The 15,959-nt window shown below is 41.9% G+C and overlaps 1 protein-coding gene across 1 annotated transcript in view; it reads left to right on the plus strand.

The window, feature by feature from the left end:
• Positions 1 to 699: 699 nt before the first annotated feature.
• Positions 700 to 15,959, plus strand: part of CACNA2D3 (calcium voltage-gated channel auxiliary subunit alpha2delta 3) — a 648,113-nt gene continuing 632,853 nt past the window's right edge. The window contains exons 1-2 of the mRNA XM_044451514.1: positions 700 to 809; positions 1,349 to 1,430. Coding sequence (XP_044307449.1) covers positions 700 to 809; positions 1,349 to 1,430 — 192 coding nt within the window. The remainder of the gene's footprint in view (positions 810 to 1,348; positions 1,431 to 15,959) is intronic.

Here is a 15,959-nt window from a genome sequence, read left to right on the forward strand (position 1 = left end):
TCCACCAGTGTGCAGCACCGCCGGCTCGATGTGGGACGAGGGCTGTGCGGGAGCTCCCCGGCGCTGAATGAAGAAGCGCACGCGCGCCACTCACTCTCTCTCTCTCTCTCTCTCTCTCTCTCTCGCGCACACTCTCACGCGCGCGCGCGCACACACACATATGCACTGACAAACACGCAGAAAGAGAGAGGCGCACGCACGCACGCGCTTTACAAAAAGGGGGACATCCAGGCGGGCTTTGCTTTCGGGGCAAGCGAGCAGCAGGACGAGCTGCAAAGCGAGCTGCCCTCCCGCCTCTCGCACCTGGCGCCAAGAAGCCCGCTCCTCCCGGGCTCGGGGGAGCACCGCGAGGTCACGGAAGTAACTCCGGCGGCGCGCCGCTTCCTGCGGAGTTGAGTTGTTGTCGTCCAAGTGGAGCGCGGCGGGCAAGCGGCGCGGCTGCAGTGGTGCCACCGCTTGGCTGTTACCAAGGACACCGGAGTTGGCGGGTCAGCCGAGTCGCCTCGCTCCGCATCCAGGGGAAAAGGGCCACCGCTCGCGGGCATGGCGCGGTGACTGCCTGCCTGCCTGCCTGCCTGCCTTCCGCGCCGCGCTCTCCCGCTGCCACGCGAGCCCACGCGCCCACCCACCGGCCCTCGAGCCGCCGAGAACTCAGCCCGCTTGCCAGCCCCGCCGCCGCCGCCGCCGAGGGACGGAGTCATGCCGAGGCTCGGGCGCCCGCTGCGGGCTTTCGTCGCTCTCCTCTGGACGGCTCTGAGCATCAGCCTGGTCGACGTGGTCGGGCCGGAGCAGCAGATCCCCTTGTCGGTGTAAGTGTCGCAGGCGGTGGCGGGGAAGAAGAACCACGCTGGAAAGGGGGCGGCGGGCGGGGGGATGCCGGCCTCTTCGGGGTAGAGCGGCCGTCTTAAAGTCGGGGGTATTTGGATTGGGGCGCGCAGAGGGCAAACGACAAACGGAGCTAAAGCTCCCCCCCCCCCAGCTTGTCTGTGTATGAACTTCTGGCGGCTGCTCGGACGCGCTCGAATCGCTCCTCGCAGGTAGGCTAGGCTAGGGTGATCTTGCAAAAATGAATCTTTGAAGAACGCCGTCGCTGCCTCTCAGCCTATCAACGGTAAAGTTTATCTTCGGCAAGTTTGAAGAGAAGGCCCCTTCGCCTCCTCTACTGAGTAGACCTACCTGGTCTTTTCATTTGGACGTGGCACCTTCGCTGTTTTAAGATTTCTGCTCGTCTTTATACAGAGCCAGATTTTGGAAGTTAGCGGTGCAGACTTGTAGGGGCATGTGTGCTTACTGCAATGTGTTGTCGCACCCCCTTCTCTTTCTAATGCCTTTCCCCCCCTCTTCGCAGCGTGAAACTCTGGGCCTCTGCTTTTGGTGGGGAGATCAGGTCCATCGCAGCTAAATACTCAGGTTCCCAACTTCTGCAGAAGGTAAGGATCCCTTCCAGATGTATCATTACACGCAATAGGAATTAAGTGTAGTGCTGAAAATGGAGGAAGATTTGGTAACTGAAGGAATCCCAAACAGCACCTTTGGTCCGAAGGATTTTTCTCTGCTTCCCCACACGTCCCCCTGCCACACTTTTGACTGCCTGCTAGCTCTGTACACACTGCAGAGACCATAGGCTTCCCCATGAACTGGTTATTTTTAGATTACTCTTCTTTCTAAATACAGCCCACCCAGATGACTTTAGCTCTCTCTGGTGAAGCAGTTTAGAACGTGGCTGGCTTTTGTTTTGCTTCCTAGGTGGGGATTATGATGGTAGCACCAGGTTGTCTGTGTAAACACACACTCACACACACACGCGTTCATGCATGGACATGAAGTTCATTGAGAAGTAGAAAAAGTGGGCAAATTTTAGGCGGCTTTTCTCAACTGTATTTCATTGCAAAAAACGAGAAAAACCCTGAAGGTTTGACTGTTGTTTGTCATCTCTGCAGGGTTTTTTTTTTTTTTTTTAACAATCCTATTATTCCTCCAATCATCTCAGGCCAGTGCTGGGGTGTATTACATCATTACAGATAAGGGGAATGAATGTGGTTATCTTCCTGCTCAGCTACACAGCTGGGTAATAAGCTTGTGAAGTAGTGCAAAAACTTGAGAAATTGGGCTAAGTCTCCATAATTCTGAAGAGTAATGAGAATGGAGAATGGATTCTTAGACGTTTTATCAGGGCCAGCATCTGATCTCATTTAAACGTGCAACTTTATACTGAAATTCTGCATTTGATTAACCTGTATTTCAATATAGCTGCAGAGGAATAAAAAATAAATAAATGAGAAATCTAAGGCAGGGGTAAGTTTGGAAGGGCATCAGGATTGTCATTCTGCATTATTTGCAATCAGGAACCTCCAAAGTGCAATTCAAATTTCCAGCTGCAGTTTTCTGAAACAGGGTTGAAGTGACTCAATTGACCATGTTAAAACTTTAAGATTTTTAAAAAGGAATTTGCTATAAACTAATCATGTGCTGTGTATTATGTGTAGTAAAGGTTTTTGCTGTTCTCATTCATGCACTGAACCAACATGATATTCATGAGGAATTGAGTGCGTTCCTTATATATTGCCTTGATAAGGCCAATAACAAACTTTTATGCTTCACTAATTGCAGTTAGTGCAGTAAACCTAATGAAGATGAAATAAACGTAACAATGGAACATTAAGTCCACGGGTTTTTCTTGGTATTGTTTAGTACTAATAAATGATGATTTCTTATAGAAGAATGGCTATGATAACATAAATTTTTAGGTTTCTTAATATGATCAATAGGATGTAAAATATTCTCAAATATTTTAAGATTTTTGATAAATAGCTATGGACTGCTCCGCATTTATTCTGATCTTAAATAATAGCTATTTCATGGTCAGAATGTTTCTTTGCATCCTGTGAAAAGACACCCCTTTAAACCTATATAGCGTTATATTAAAAATATAGGAGCTTGTGACAAATTTCTAAATCAGAGTATTTTTGGGTATATCATGCAGGCATTTGAATATCCTGAAAATGTACTCTTTCATAGCAGGTCTTATCAAATACAGTTGCTCATGACTGTTGTAAAATACAGCATTTAATTAATGCTAGCGTTCCCCCTTAGTTTAGATTCCTTTACAAAAAGTGATCTTTTAATATTTTCACATTCTAACCATACTTTATAGCAAAATAAGAACGTACCAAGTGCACCCTTTGTAAGAACTGTCTCTGTCCATGTTAGAACCTTCTGAAATAAAGAACCTTCCCTGAAGTAGTAAGATTTTTTCCTATTGGTTGCCATACTGCAGTGTCAATAATAGGAAGCTACTACAATGCTCGTTTTACATTCCCTTCATCATCTTCCAATTGTGCAACAGTCCTATGTTTTTCTTTCTGCAGCTTGACAATTGTGTATTTAATTCCCATCTGGAGGGTTTTGTTTCTGATATTCCTTAACTAAATGAAACAGGAAATACAAATGCTGATAGGATGTACATTCCAGGTTGTATTGCTGATGATGTTTTAATGCTTCCCTGCTATTTTGGTGGCTTTAGGTTTTAGAGCATTTGGAATATGTTTTAATTTTATTTTAATTTCAGCCTGTTGTCTGTACTGTAATTTGCACATTTCTATGGAGCCACAGAGCTATAATAGCAGATTCTTCTTACAAGTGCTAACATTTGTAATAGTTTGCGATTTTAACATTAGGATTTTAACAGAGGCATACCTGGTGCTTTCAGATGTATCTAAGTTAGAAGTTGCAAAGCATAAAAATTACAAATCATTGCACTGGAATGGTGGTAGCCCCAACAGTTAGGGAGATGACATCATTGCAGCATCCCAGATGTAAAATTCTTTCCTCATGCCTGGCTCTGAGGAAACCATTTGGATTTTGATATTGTTTTAAGTTAACCCAAGGGTTACTTTATTCACTTCCCCTCCCTCTTTGTGTCTCTGTGAATAAAATGACACTAATGGTGATAGCAGAACCACCCCGCAGTCAAGTGCATTGAAAGATAAGAATGATTAAGCTTATATCCCTCAGTAAGATTTTCAAGGTAACAAAATAATCAAAGTGCTGCAGAACAGTACACATACCCATACACAGAGTTTGTTTTTGTGTTCCTTTTGTAAAAAATGCAAAATGTGCCTCCATGGGATCAAGATGTAAATTTAGTTTATTTTCATTCCAAGCTATTCTATTTCATGTTTGATTTCACTGGATGATATGCATTTCATGTAGAATGGAGTTGTCAGCCAGTGTTATTCTAGGCAAAACTATGGGGGTCTATTATAAGAGGAAGTGGCATGAGAGGTAGTCATTACTCTGCAGTATTGTAGCCAACACAAGTGCTAAAGCAGGAGCAGTGCAGAGTGTATGTAGCAAGGCACCTTACCTGTTTATCCTTCTGCTCTGGAGTAGTAACCTACACATACCATTTGGACTGATGTGACCTAGGGCATTAATATATCAGTCCCCCCCCCCCCAAAAAAAAACTCTTTGAAAGCAAGGCACACTGATTTCAGTAGATTTTACTTCTACAGATTTTACTTCTGTGTCAGTGCACTTAAGATCAAAGCCTAGGCTGAAGGATATTGCAGGCAGAAGATGCAGTCCCCAAAGTGGTCTGGATCAATGCCACAAACCCTGCTCATGTCAGTCTAGTCTGTGATGGGCTAGTGTGAGTACAGGATCAAACTAGCCTGCACTCAGATTGTTCTCTGTGTAGCCTGAGTGTATTGCTGTTACATCCATTCCTTGCCCCTCTGCTCCCACAGAGCAAAGGCCATTTGGTTTCTTTTGTTTTTTGCAGCAGTATTCATGATATTCTTCAACTTCAGTAGCATAATTCTAAGGGAGTTACTTTTGAACAGCTAAGTTTTTTCCTCCTATATAGTGTGCAGTAAACTGTGTGCATGTCTTTATTTACCTTTCAAGGAGTCAGTGCTATTCTGCTTGCACTGTGTGGCAAGGGGGAGAAAACAAAGCTGTTTACGTGATATGGCTAATTTTCCTGTTCTTATTCCAGTTGTCATGTAGATTCAGTACCATAAAGGAAATGGGCTACATGCACCTGTAGAGGTATGCATGCTGCTCACTCAGAAATGCTGCCTGGCTTCTTCAGGTTAGGCTCCAAATGTATCCAAATGTTGATTGGCATCCCTTAAAGACTGTGTTTTCCAAATGCATAATTCACCAAGAACTCCCATTTATTTCGGTGGCCTTATACTCACAGGTGAACTTCCCAGAGAAATGTGCTCATTGCGGATAGTGATGATTTGAATGACAATAAACCTCCATTACAATACTTCACTCTAGAAGGTGGTGTTCTCACAGTTCAGATTAAAGGCAGCACGGGAGGTGGCTGGTTTGCTTATTGTGGGCCAGGGCTGAACACAAAAAGCAAACATTTTGTGTTCTAGAGTTTTATCATCATTAAAGTTACTGGTTTACAATTATTGTTCTTGTTGGATATGGCATGTTATTAAAGCTATTTGTGTGGTTGCTGTAAAATGTAGACAGGAACATGAATCCTACACCTTTTCTCAACTTTAAAAATAATCTAAAAGGAATGGTAAGATACTTCATACACTAAGTAGTTCTTTAATTATGTAACCTGTTTCCTTGCATGTCAGTTGTAACCTTTTTTTATGCATGCACTCACATCCCTGTTGTTCTGATGGAATGTCTCTTGGGCCTGGATTAGAAACCCCCCTCTTTTTTAAAATTAATTTTTATTACCTATGGAATAGGTGTAGCTAATACCTTTAATAAAACAGTCCTCTACTTCAGAGAAGAGAAGGAAAAATTGCATTTCTCTCATATCATGGGCCCATACCTCAGCAGCACCATGGGTTAATAATTTGCATTTTCTTTGCTTTTCTAATTAACCCTGAAGAGTTATATTTTTTTCTGAGGTAGTTCTAGGTCTTTCTTATGCTCGGTGTTCACTTAAACCAAGGTCTGCACTGCAGGTGTTTGTCTGGTGCAGGCGTTGGCTGACTTTGCTGACAGTGCATTTATTCTTGGTCATCTGCTGTGTCCTGGGCCGTTACCACGACTGAATCCATCTGTACAGAATCCTTCTGGGATAACAGGGCCACCCCAATCGAGACACAGGGGAAGATCAGTTATTGTGCCAGATCCTTCCTCTTTTCCATAAAAAGAAATCCAGGTGGAAGCTCTGTATTTTCAGGGAATTATTGTGTGTGCTTTCAGTGTTGTTACTCATCATGGGATAATTGTCTGAGAAAAGCCTGTGCAAAGTGTCAACAAGATTCAGAATAAAAAGACCCATCAGATCTTCCAGCTGAAGTGGGTGAAGACAATAGCCACACAATGTCAGTATCTTGGTCTGTAGCAACACAGAACTGAGGCTTGGTAAGATGAGCTTCCTTTCAAAGGTATGTTTTCCATAGTGGAAATGCTGTAATTCTGCAGGTACATGGCACTGATGAGATAGCACTGGTCAGATGCATTTCATGCATCAGGCAAAACGGGTACCTCCAATCAACATAGACTTGTTCGTTAGACAACTAGTTCACGAAGTACCAATATGTTGGGGAGAAATCGCCTCATCTCTCTTGTAGCCTGCTAGCTTAGAGGCCAACTATATATTAGTTTGTTTCTAATTGTGCATCCCAGGCTTGTCTTTTGTTTGCTGTAGTGCAAGCTGCGTCCTGCTCTGATTTGGATTGGGAGCACTGTGGCTCAGAAGGGAAGACATAAATGTCCACTTTTTAAATCCCACCCATGGGTGGGATTTGGGTAGGTAATAGGTTTCATGCTCAGTCTCGGATCCAAATCACTGCGCATAGTGGTCCTGATCCAAATCAGGGTCATGTGTACTTACACTAGAGTAAAACAAAAAACCAGGTCTCAGCTGCAGATTACACAGTTAGTGACATGTGTAGCTTGGCTTTCAAATTCTTTCTCTTCCAGTCTGTAATACAGCTGCATCATCCTTCTGACCCTCTCGCATCCCACTGGTCATAGAAAAGCCTTTCTCCACCATGCAGTCCCTGCAATTTGGAGTGGTGGCAGCAGTGAAGTGAAGGAAATGTGTAAGGGGAAGTGAAGTAAAATGACACATGTAAAAAACAGAAAACCTGCATTGGGCGGCTGGAAGAAGAATGCACACCTACGTGGCCGAAAGGAAGAGGAAACATAAAGAAGGGAATAAAAAGGCAGGGCTCAAACCAAGAAGTAGTGGAAGAAAAGATTGTTGCAATAGTTCTTTGGTGGGTGCCCATCTTCCTCAGAAAAAGGTTGAGAAGCCTAGTGAGGAGATGTGGCAAAAGCCTTCTCAAAAGAGAGTGGAGGGCCCGAGGCAACCAGTGGCATCGGCCATGGCTGTGGGTTGAGCGTGGAGCGGCTGCATCATCTCCTTCCATGGGTTGGGTCTGGCTTGGTGCTGGGGGAAAGTTCTCTGATGATGCTTGCAGAGGGAGAGAGGGAGGGGGCTGGTTGGTCTGGGGCAAAATTTCTGCTGAAAATAGAGAGCTTGGATTCTGCAGGTTTGATGTGAAATTTGTCTTGATCAGTTCAGGTTTCACTTCCACTAATTTGGCGCGTTATACTGATAGGAGGTGAACTGGCCAATACAGTAGCCTGGTGACATTGTACTGTGAATGCTGTGTTACGCTTTCTAGGTTCCCCATGCGTAAGCTGAATAACTTGGCCTAGAATTTCAGGCTTGGAGTCTTGAAGTTGCGTTCTTTGACCATTTGCGCTTGCGCTTTCCTTTACGTAATGCTTTACTCTCCATATCAGTGTTTAACTCAGGATAACAATGGGAACTATTTAGACATGGCAGGTGGTGGCCACTTTTTGGGTGAATGAGGAATGCGAAGAGCTTATTGCACTGTGTATGTTTCTAGTCTGAGCTTCGTGTTCTTGTTGCAATCCACTTTTGTGTTCTGAGTTCTCTTTTGGAAACCAAGAATTGAGATTTTACAGTTTTACAATAACTGGGTTATTTTAGATGGTGAGGGGCAGACTTCAAAGGAGAATCATTTCCTTTTTTGGAGATCTGTCAGCTGGAGCTTAGAAAGATGGGTAGCAATACACTTAGAATTAAAGGTTAGGGCATCTCTGGGAACATCTCAGCTCAGAATTTTTTTCAGTGGCAGAACTGAGCTCACAGTCTTTTCACAAGCATGCACATCCATGGTCACCTTGTTTTCAGCAGTCCCACTTTTGGGATAGGTGTGGGTGGAAATGTTGCTATTGTAAACCTGAACACTGGTAGCCTGAAAACTCTTGGTGATCTATTGCAAACCACCCAGAGATCTCTGTAGAGGTCCCAGTGTGCCTTCTGCCCACCCCTGCTTTAAATCAATTAATATTCATTTAGTGCATCTGATTCATGCAGTACATCTATCTTTAGTTTTGAGAGACATAATGGTTACTTATATTCAAATTTTCATTTTATATTGATCTAAAAAAAATAGTCCGATCATCTTGACATTAATTGCTTTTTGTTCCCCTTTTCTATGCTTGCTCAGTTAAGAGAAGCCTGTTAAAAAAAAAGTTAAAAAAGAAGAGAATGCTTTCCTGTTCTTCTCCTCAAGTGAAAGTAGTTAATACTGTCATTATCGGGGGCCGGGTTAGTAAGATTATGAGAGCGCCTACAAACTAAGAGATGGCATGAATGGCAGGTCTTGTTGAGCACTAGTTTTATTTTTATGACAGTTTTGGCTCACGATCTCAAGCTTCCACTGTACAATTGTGAAGATGAAGTTAATAAAGTTAGAAGAAAATATTTTCATTAAAAAGACAATCTTAAGCAGTACTGATTGCACCAATGAAAGTGCTTAAATCCAAACTATAGATAGTTTAGAATTTGGGCTCAGCAAAATCATTGTAGGATTATTGTTCACCTAACTTTAAAATCACTAGCGAATGACATAAAGATACATGCAAGTGTGCAGAATCACTTCCATCCCAGTTTTGACCTTTGAAAAAGTTTTACAGTTTATCTTTTTTTCCTCCTTTATGTGAATTTAAGGTGGTAACTTTTTATAACTTGGCACTTACTGAAGGTAAAGTTTTCCACAACTTCACATAGCTGGTTGTTTGTGCTAATCTTGCCTGACTTTTGAGATCCTTTATGTAATCATATTTGCTGGGGCAGATGTCGTAGCCCTTTCTAGGACTAGGCCTGCCCATCAGATAGAATGGGGCAGCTGCGTCAGGATCATGAAAGGGTGGCAAATGGTTAGCTATTTTAATTATAGCCAGTGTGTTGTAGTGGTTCAGAATGTGGAACTGGGACTCAGTCAATCTGGTTCTAGTTTTTTATTTATTTATTTATTTATTAGAACATTTTTATGCTGCCCCATTCGCCGAAGCCTCGGGGCGGCTTACAACAATAAATAAAAGTAATTATAATATAAATTACAATAAATATAAACATTAAAAATCCAAAAATACAATATAAAATAAGCCGCCCTGGCCAGATAAGATCAAGTAATAGTTCCCACTCAGCCATGGAGTTCACTGAGTGAGGTTGGATCAGTCACAGACTCTCAGCCCAACCTGCCTCACAAGGTGGTTGTTTTGAAAATAGGATTGAGAAGTTGAGAAGGAGAATTATGTAAGCTGCCCTGTGTTCCTTGAAAGGAAAAATGGTGGGATATAAAACAAACAAACAACTATTGCTGCAGTTTTACCGCCTGGAATGGTGGGACATCTGGTGGGGTTTTTTGCCTCAGGTGGTAAATAACTTGACTGGCCTTGTGAATTAGACATCTTGGAGTGAGACATTTTGCCTGAGGCTGCAGAATGTCTTGGGCAAGCCATTGTCTTTTCTGCTTGGGATGCTTTTGACACTTTTTTTGTATGTATGTATTTGTACATTTTCCTGCAAACATAGCATATTGTTTTGCCTCTTTGCCTCACTAATTATTTTCCTTTAGCCTAAATCACTGATCTCTATACAGCCTTCATTCATTCTTGCATGTATGCATTTGGTGAATAATCCTGAACTGTCCTGTTTTTTTATCCCCTCCCCCCATGCATACATGGGGGCCTAAGTTGACTCCTACCTGGACACTGAGTAGACCCAGATCTACTGTTTTGCTTTAGCTAATTGCTAAATATGCCCTCAGACCATGCCCTGGGAAAACAAATATTTACCTGTCAGAAGACTAACATACATGTTTTCCTACAGTGCTCAACTTTTAGCTATGTATCACAGACAGATGGATCTACACTTAGTCATAGTTAAGAGTAGACCGACTGAAATAAGTGGGACTTCAGTTAAGCATGACAGATTTGAGCCCCATTGATTTTAGTTGGTCTACTTCAGATAGGACTCTGTATCCAACCTAGGCAAAAGTAAGTGCTTTGTCATACAATTCATAATTAGTTTGGGGAGTGCCACGACATGTAGCATTGTCTCTTAGGTCACTTTCAAAGAGAACTAGACAAAGTCATAGAAGATAAAATTTGCCAATTGTTATTGGTCATGATGACTGTACAGTATGCTTAAGAGAAAGGCTAGTCAGTAAACTTTATGGCAGAGTAGGAATTTCAGGTTCTGGCATTCAGGCCCAAATATCCTGACTCCCTGAAAAGCTCGACCCTTCCACAGCTTTAGGAGAAGGGTGGGCAGGCTCTGTCAACTTCTGCACTGTTGGAATGGCCGCCAGTTGGTTGTGCCCAGTCAGATTCTGACCTCACCCACAATTCTTTGTGAATTTTCTTCCCGTGGATTTCTGCTTGTTCCCTAATGTGTCTGATAACCAACCGTATTTACTGTATTTGTCTCAGTGTAAATTTTTTCTCTCTCTCTTTTTAACTGAATGAAAAATGTCATTTCAAGCCTTTTGGTGCTTACTCACCTAATCGTTGTCTCAGTCTGCTACTTGCACAGCATTTGGCATGCATGGGATGATCCCATTACTTTTATGATTAAAATGTGACATGTTCTGTCTTTGATATGTGATTTGATATGTGATGGAAATATGCAATGCCTCCAGTTCATTTACAGCACATTCACATTATGCTTTCAATAATGTCCTTTAATATGGAAATTTAAAATAGACAATTTGAAGGGGAAACATTAGCTCCCCTCCACCCTATTTTTCCAAGTATTTTTTTTCCTAGAAGGCTTTATAGCTGACTTGATGCTATTTGATTCTTTTGGGGTGGTGGTGGGGAAATTACTCTTCCAGATTATGGGATCTAGACTCCATTAAATATATAGGAGTGTGAGTGTATGTAAAAATCATTGTTTTTCCTAAGAAGTCTAGGAACATCAACATAATTAAATATTCTGCGGTATAGTGGTTAAGAATGTGGGACCTGGGACTCAGGAAACCTGGATTCTAGTCCCTGCTGAGCCATGGAACTACCTGGGTAACTTTGGGCCAGTTACGGACTCTCAGCCCAACCAGCCTCACAGGGTTATTGTTGTGCAGATGAGATTGAGAAGAGCAGGAGAAATATGTAAGTTACCTTAAATTTCTTGAAAGCAGGGGGATGCCACCGCAGGAAATAATAAATAAATGAAGAAATAGTGAAATATTGCAAGTAAAAGAACAGCAAAGGGAATGAATGCATCCCAAACATTACCTAGAGCAAACTCCTGTTCAAATACTACAAGCAGCTGGAGAGGGAAAAGATACAGCTTCCTTGTTATGTCCCCTGGATCTTTCACATTCAAGCAATCCTATACTGAGATGGTCAGCCTTCACCTGGGCTATATGACCTCAGGCTACCAGTGAGTGGTGCCTCTATGCAGACTGTTCTTGCAGAAGAAGTGACAAATAGATGCCCCTTGGCAAGACTTTCATTCCAACCAGATAGCTGCTAATCACCACTCAAAGGAAATTACCCACAAGTTTAAACCGATGTAATAGTCATCCACTTAGAGGGTCTTCTGGCCAATTTTGTGGACTGTAAGTTTTTAAAATAGTAAATAAATACTCTGCCCAGAATGTCTCTGAATATCTCTTGCCTTTTCATATTGGACCATCTTCTCCAATATGAACACACCCTTACATGGAGATGGTCAACAGGGGTCCTTTTTAGGGTGGCCAGGTAAGAAAAAAGGGCAGGCTCCTGAACCTTTAGTAGTTGGGCAGAAAAGGCCAGCATGACAGCAATAACTGCTGGAAGGAAATCCTTTACACATCTGTCAAAAGGGACAAAAGGACTGTCCTCTTTTGCACCTGTCCACCCAGCCTTCTTTTCCATCTCAAATCCGTATTTCACTGGGATGAGGGAGAGGACTTTGCTAGATTCTGGAATTCTCTAGCATGGGAGGCCTGCCTTACCACTTCCCGGCTGGCCTTTTGCTAGACCATGCTTGCCTGCTGCACCACAGATGTTTGCCTGGACTTTATTCACTCTTCAGGGAGTTTTTAGCCTGCTTTGGATTTTATTGGTACCTGTAAGCGGAATGATATGAGTTTCTTTGGGCACTTGGCAGTTATGGCCACTTTTTAAAATCGATTTCATCTACTGTTTTTATCTGATGCTTGTTCCTTGCTGTATTCTAAACAAAATGGTTTTATGTTTTCAAATTGTATGTTGTTAGCTTTCAGAGAAGGTGGGATATGAATATTTTGGGACCATTCAAATCAGTGTGAATATAGAATGGATGCAGGGAGGGAGCAACTGACAAAAAGGTTTATTTTAGATAGGTTATGGTAAAACCATTTTTCCTAATTTCAGTAAATAAAGAAACAGACTGTAAGTCCTGTGCACAGACTTCAATTCCCTACATATTTGAAACTCTCTTTTTATATGCCATTTTAGCATATTGAAATAGTTTATGAGCTTTTATAATAAGAGCTTTTAAAATAGTATTGTAATAGTACAGTTGGTATAATTTAGTTTGGACAAATGTTTTATGGTCCCTTAGCTGTCCCCTACTTCTTTAGTATCAGTCCTTTCTTCTTTTAAAAATAATTTTAAAAGCTCATTTTCTACATATTTATTTTGCGAAGATTCTTCTTATCTTTGACATGTGCTTCCTACATAGGACTACCTTTGAAGACAGTTTGGGAATGTCAGCTTAAATTGGTGCCAAAGTTGTTAATTGGGGCTTGTAGTTTGGATCTTGCAGCTCTGTTGTTTGCTCCTATCTGGGTTCCAGGCTCAAATCAAATGATGTCCTTTACATTTTAAAGGACGTAGGGTATGTTAGCAAAGTTCCCACCTCATGTCAAGTTTTCCTGGGCTAAGATGGGCACAGGTGCCTTAATCTTTGTTCCTCAGCTGCTTGAGATGTTCCCAAAGAATTAGAACAGGGATGCACTTTCTATTCTGGCATCAGGGCTGTGGACATCACCTGGAGGGATGTCTTCCTGGTTAAGCCTCAGCTCACTTTTCAGCAGGCAGTAAATATACATTTGCTTCTTGGAGCTAGGGAAGGAACTACAGCCCAGTGGAAAAGCATGTGCCTGGCATGCAGAGGGTCCCAGCGGGAATCCCTGGCATCTCCACACAGGGCAGGAAAATCCCTCTGAAACCCTGGAGAGCCACTGCCAGTAATGGCAGCAATACTGACCTTGATGAACTGATGGTCTGAGTCACCAGACGCCAGCTGCCTCTGTTCCTCCAAATTGGCCCTGTAGAAAAATGAATGCACCAAGGCTCCTAGCTGAATAATTATTGTATGTGAGAATGCTTTAAAGTCTTATTTTCATGTTTGTACTATTTTAGTCAGGGCTGAGCTGAAGTTTCCCAGGTTTGAACTCAGTTTTGTGGGGACTAAAGTTTCCAGCTGGGAAATTTAGGGGGTCAAACTTCATGGGTCAAATTTTCCATTGGCTGCTGGGCCATGCTTGAAACTTTTCTCTGCTTGATACGTACCCTGCACTCTGCTCCACTCTTGTGTTGGTAATGCAGGCAGCAGTGGCCAGCTGCCTTTCCGGCCCAGAAGTGCCCCCAGACTTTCCAAGGGAGCAACCAGAAGGCACTTACTTGAGCTTTGCAGCCTACCACAAGCAGCAGCAGAAGAGGAGGAAGAGCTTTTTAATAAAGGGAAACTCTTACACTGCTCCTTTACTAATAATAAGCACTCCTCAAAACTCTGAAAAATTAACTCTCCCCATTTAATCAAAATCCATCCATTCATTCAAAAGGTGAAGAGGTGATCATGCAGAACCTCTTGGAGTTCTCTTGTTGTTCTCATATATTGCTATAACCCCGCAAGTAGCTTCACTCAAACCTAGGCAAAACAGTGATTGCATATTTCTTCCTGGTTTACCCCATCCCCATTCCTTTTCCTTTCCTCTGTTTCTATTGTTGAAATTTAGGTTGTAAGCTCCTGAGGGCAGGGGACATGTTATCTTGTATTCACTAAAGTGCTCTGCTATATAAATAATGCCTATTATGTATAATTTATTATATATAAATCAGAATTATCATAATGAAGAGTAAAATCATTTGAAAAATATATGTTACCAATGGAAAAAAAAGTGAGTTTCATGATAGTTGGGAAAATGAGGCTGGGGATAATAGCAGCAAAGAATAAATGGCACACAGAACAGCAGTGTGTAGCGCCAACAAGCTTACACATAGTGCTGGAAATTGCTGCTGAAAATGAAGGATGCTTTCCTGCACTTTCCCAAGTAAATAGAAAATGAGGTAAATTGTTTGAATTCCAGCCTACTTCAAAATGATGCCTAATAAACAATAATAGTAATAATAGTAATAGTAATAGTTAATAGTAATTTTAGCTTCATAATTATTGTGATTGGGTTCACAATGGCAGGCAGCATTGGTATAAGCAGACTTCTTAATGTTAAGAGGAAATGGATACAATACCATTTAACTGTAACTTTTGCTTTAGTATTTCATATCAGAGAAGAATAAAGAACCCATTGCTGTTTTTCCACCTAGATCTCCTGTTCTTAACCAAGATTTCAAGTAATGGTTCCTTCAGAAAGTGGATGGAAAGCTGGCTCAGTTGTTGCAGCATTGCAACCTTAATTATGATTTCTCTTGTTATGCTCTTGACCTCAGGAAGTGGAGGGTGTTAGGCAGTTACTAAGCTCCTTTCAGCTATATTGCGGCATATAATACTGTTACTAATCTAATGAGTGAGTTTGGGCACATGATTCTGAAAGGGCTTGTGTCCATTCATCTCTGTGACATGGTGGCTTAAGGCATTTTGAACCACATTGTGAGTACTTTGAGTTGAGCTCAGAGGAGAACGTGTTTTTATCTCTTAGACACTGGATCCTCCCACTTCTTTGAACACATTTGTAGTAAGTTTGCTTTGGGCTGCAAAGTGTACAAATAGGACTGGTAAACTCTTTTGGTATGATGAATCCATGATGGAACGATGGAATTACAGGCTTCGTAGATTTATGTTCAAGTGTTTGCAGGCAGTGGCTTGTGCATCTCCTTATCAGTTCTCTTTAGAATGTCTAAATAGATTATTTTCTTATTAATGTTTATCAGAACCTTCTGATGCTGGGTTCAGATATACTGATTAACATCTAAATTGGAAGGCACAACCCATAATACTGCTGGATCTACGATACACTGAGTCTGTTTCCAGTACTTTGAAGCATTTTTTAAAAATCATATCTTTTTGACAGCTGGATTTAAAAACATACTACTGAAATACCGTGGGAGAAGGAAATGAATCTTCTGTTTTCTGTTTATAAGAAAACTCACTGAGACTACAAATGTTGTGCTGTTGTAAGAGGGACTGTGGACTTTCCACCTCCAAGAAGATTACTCAGTGTTAGCTAAACCATCCCACATGTCTCAAAATTCCACTGATGTTTCTCCCAGGTGAAATTTTAAGTGAAATTTGATGACAACTCTGCCCCCAGATCTCTCCCACTCTCCCACTCTTTTCACCAGCTGTGGATTCCAGGAAGGACATGTTGGAGTCACATGCTGGAAAATGTTTGTTATTCATGACATGCTTATCACACGTTTCCTTCAAAGAACTCAGCCCAGGGAACATATTTCCTCCATTTGTCCTCACACCAACCCTGTAAAGTAGCTTAGGCAGA

This window comes from Varanus komodoensis, unplaced genomic scaffold, assembly GCF_004798865.1.
Source record: "Varanus komodoensis strain SLA01 unplaced genomic scaffold, ASM479886v1 scaffold6_2, whole genome shotgun sequence".
Taxonomy (NCBI): Eukaryota; Metazoa; Chordata; class Lepidosauria; order Squamata; family Varanidae; genus Varanus; species Varanus komodoensis.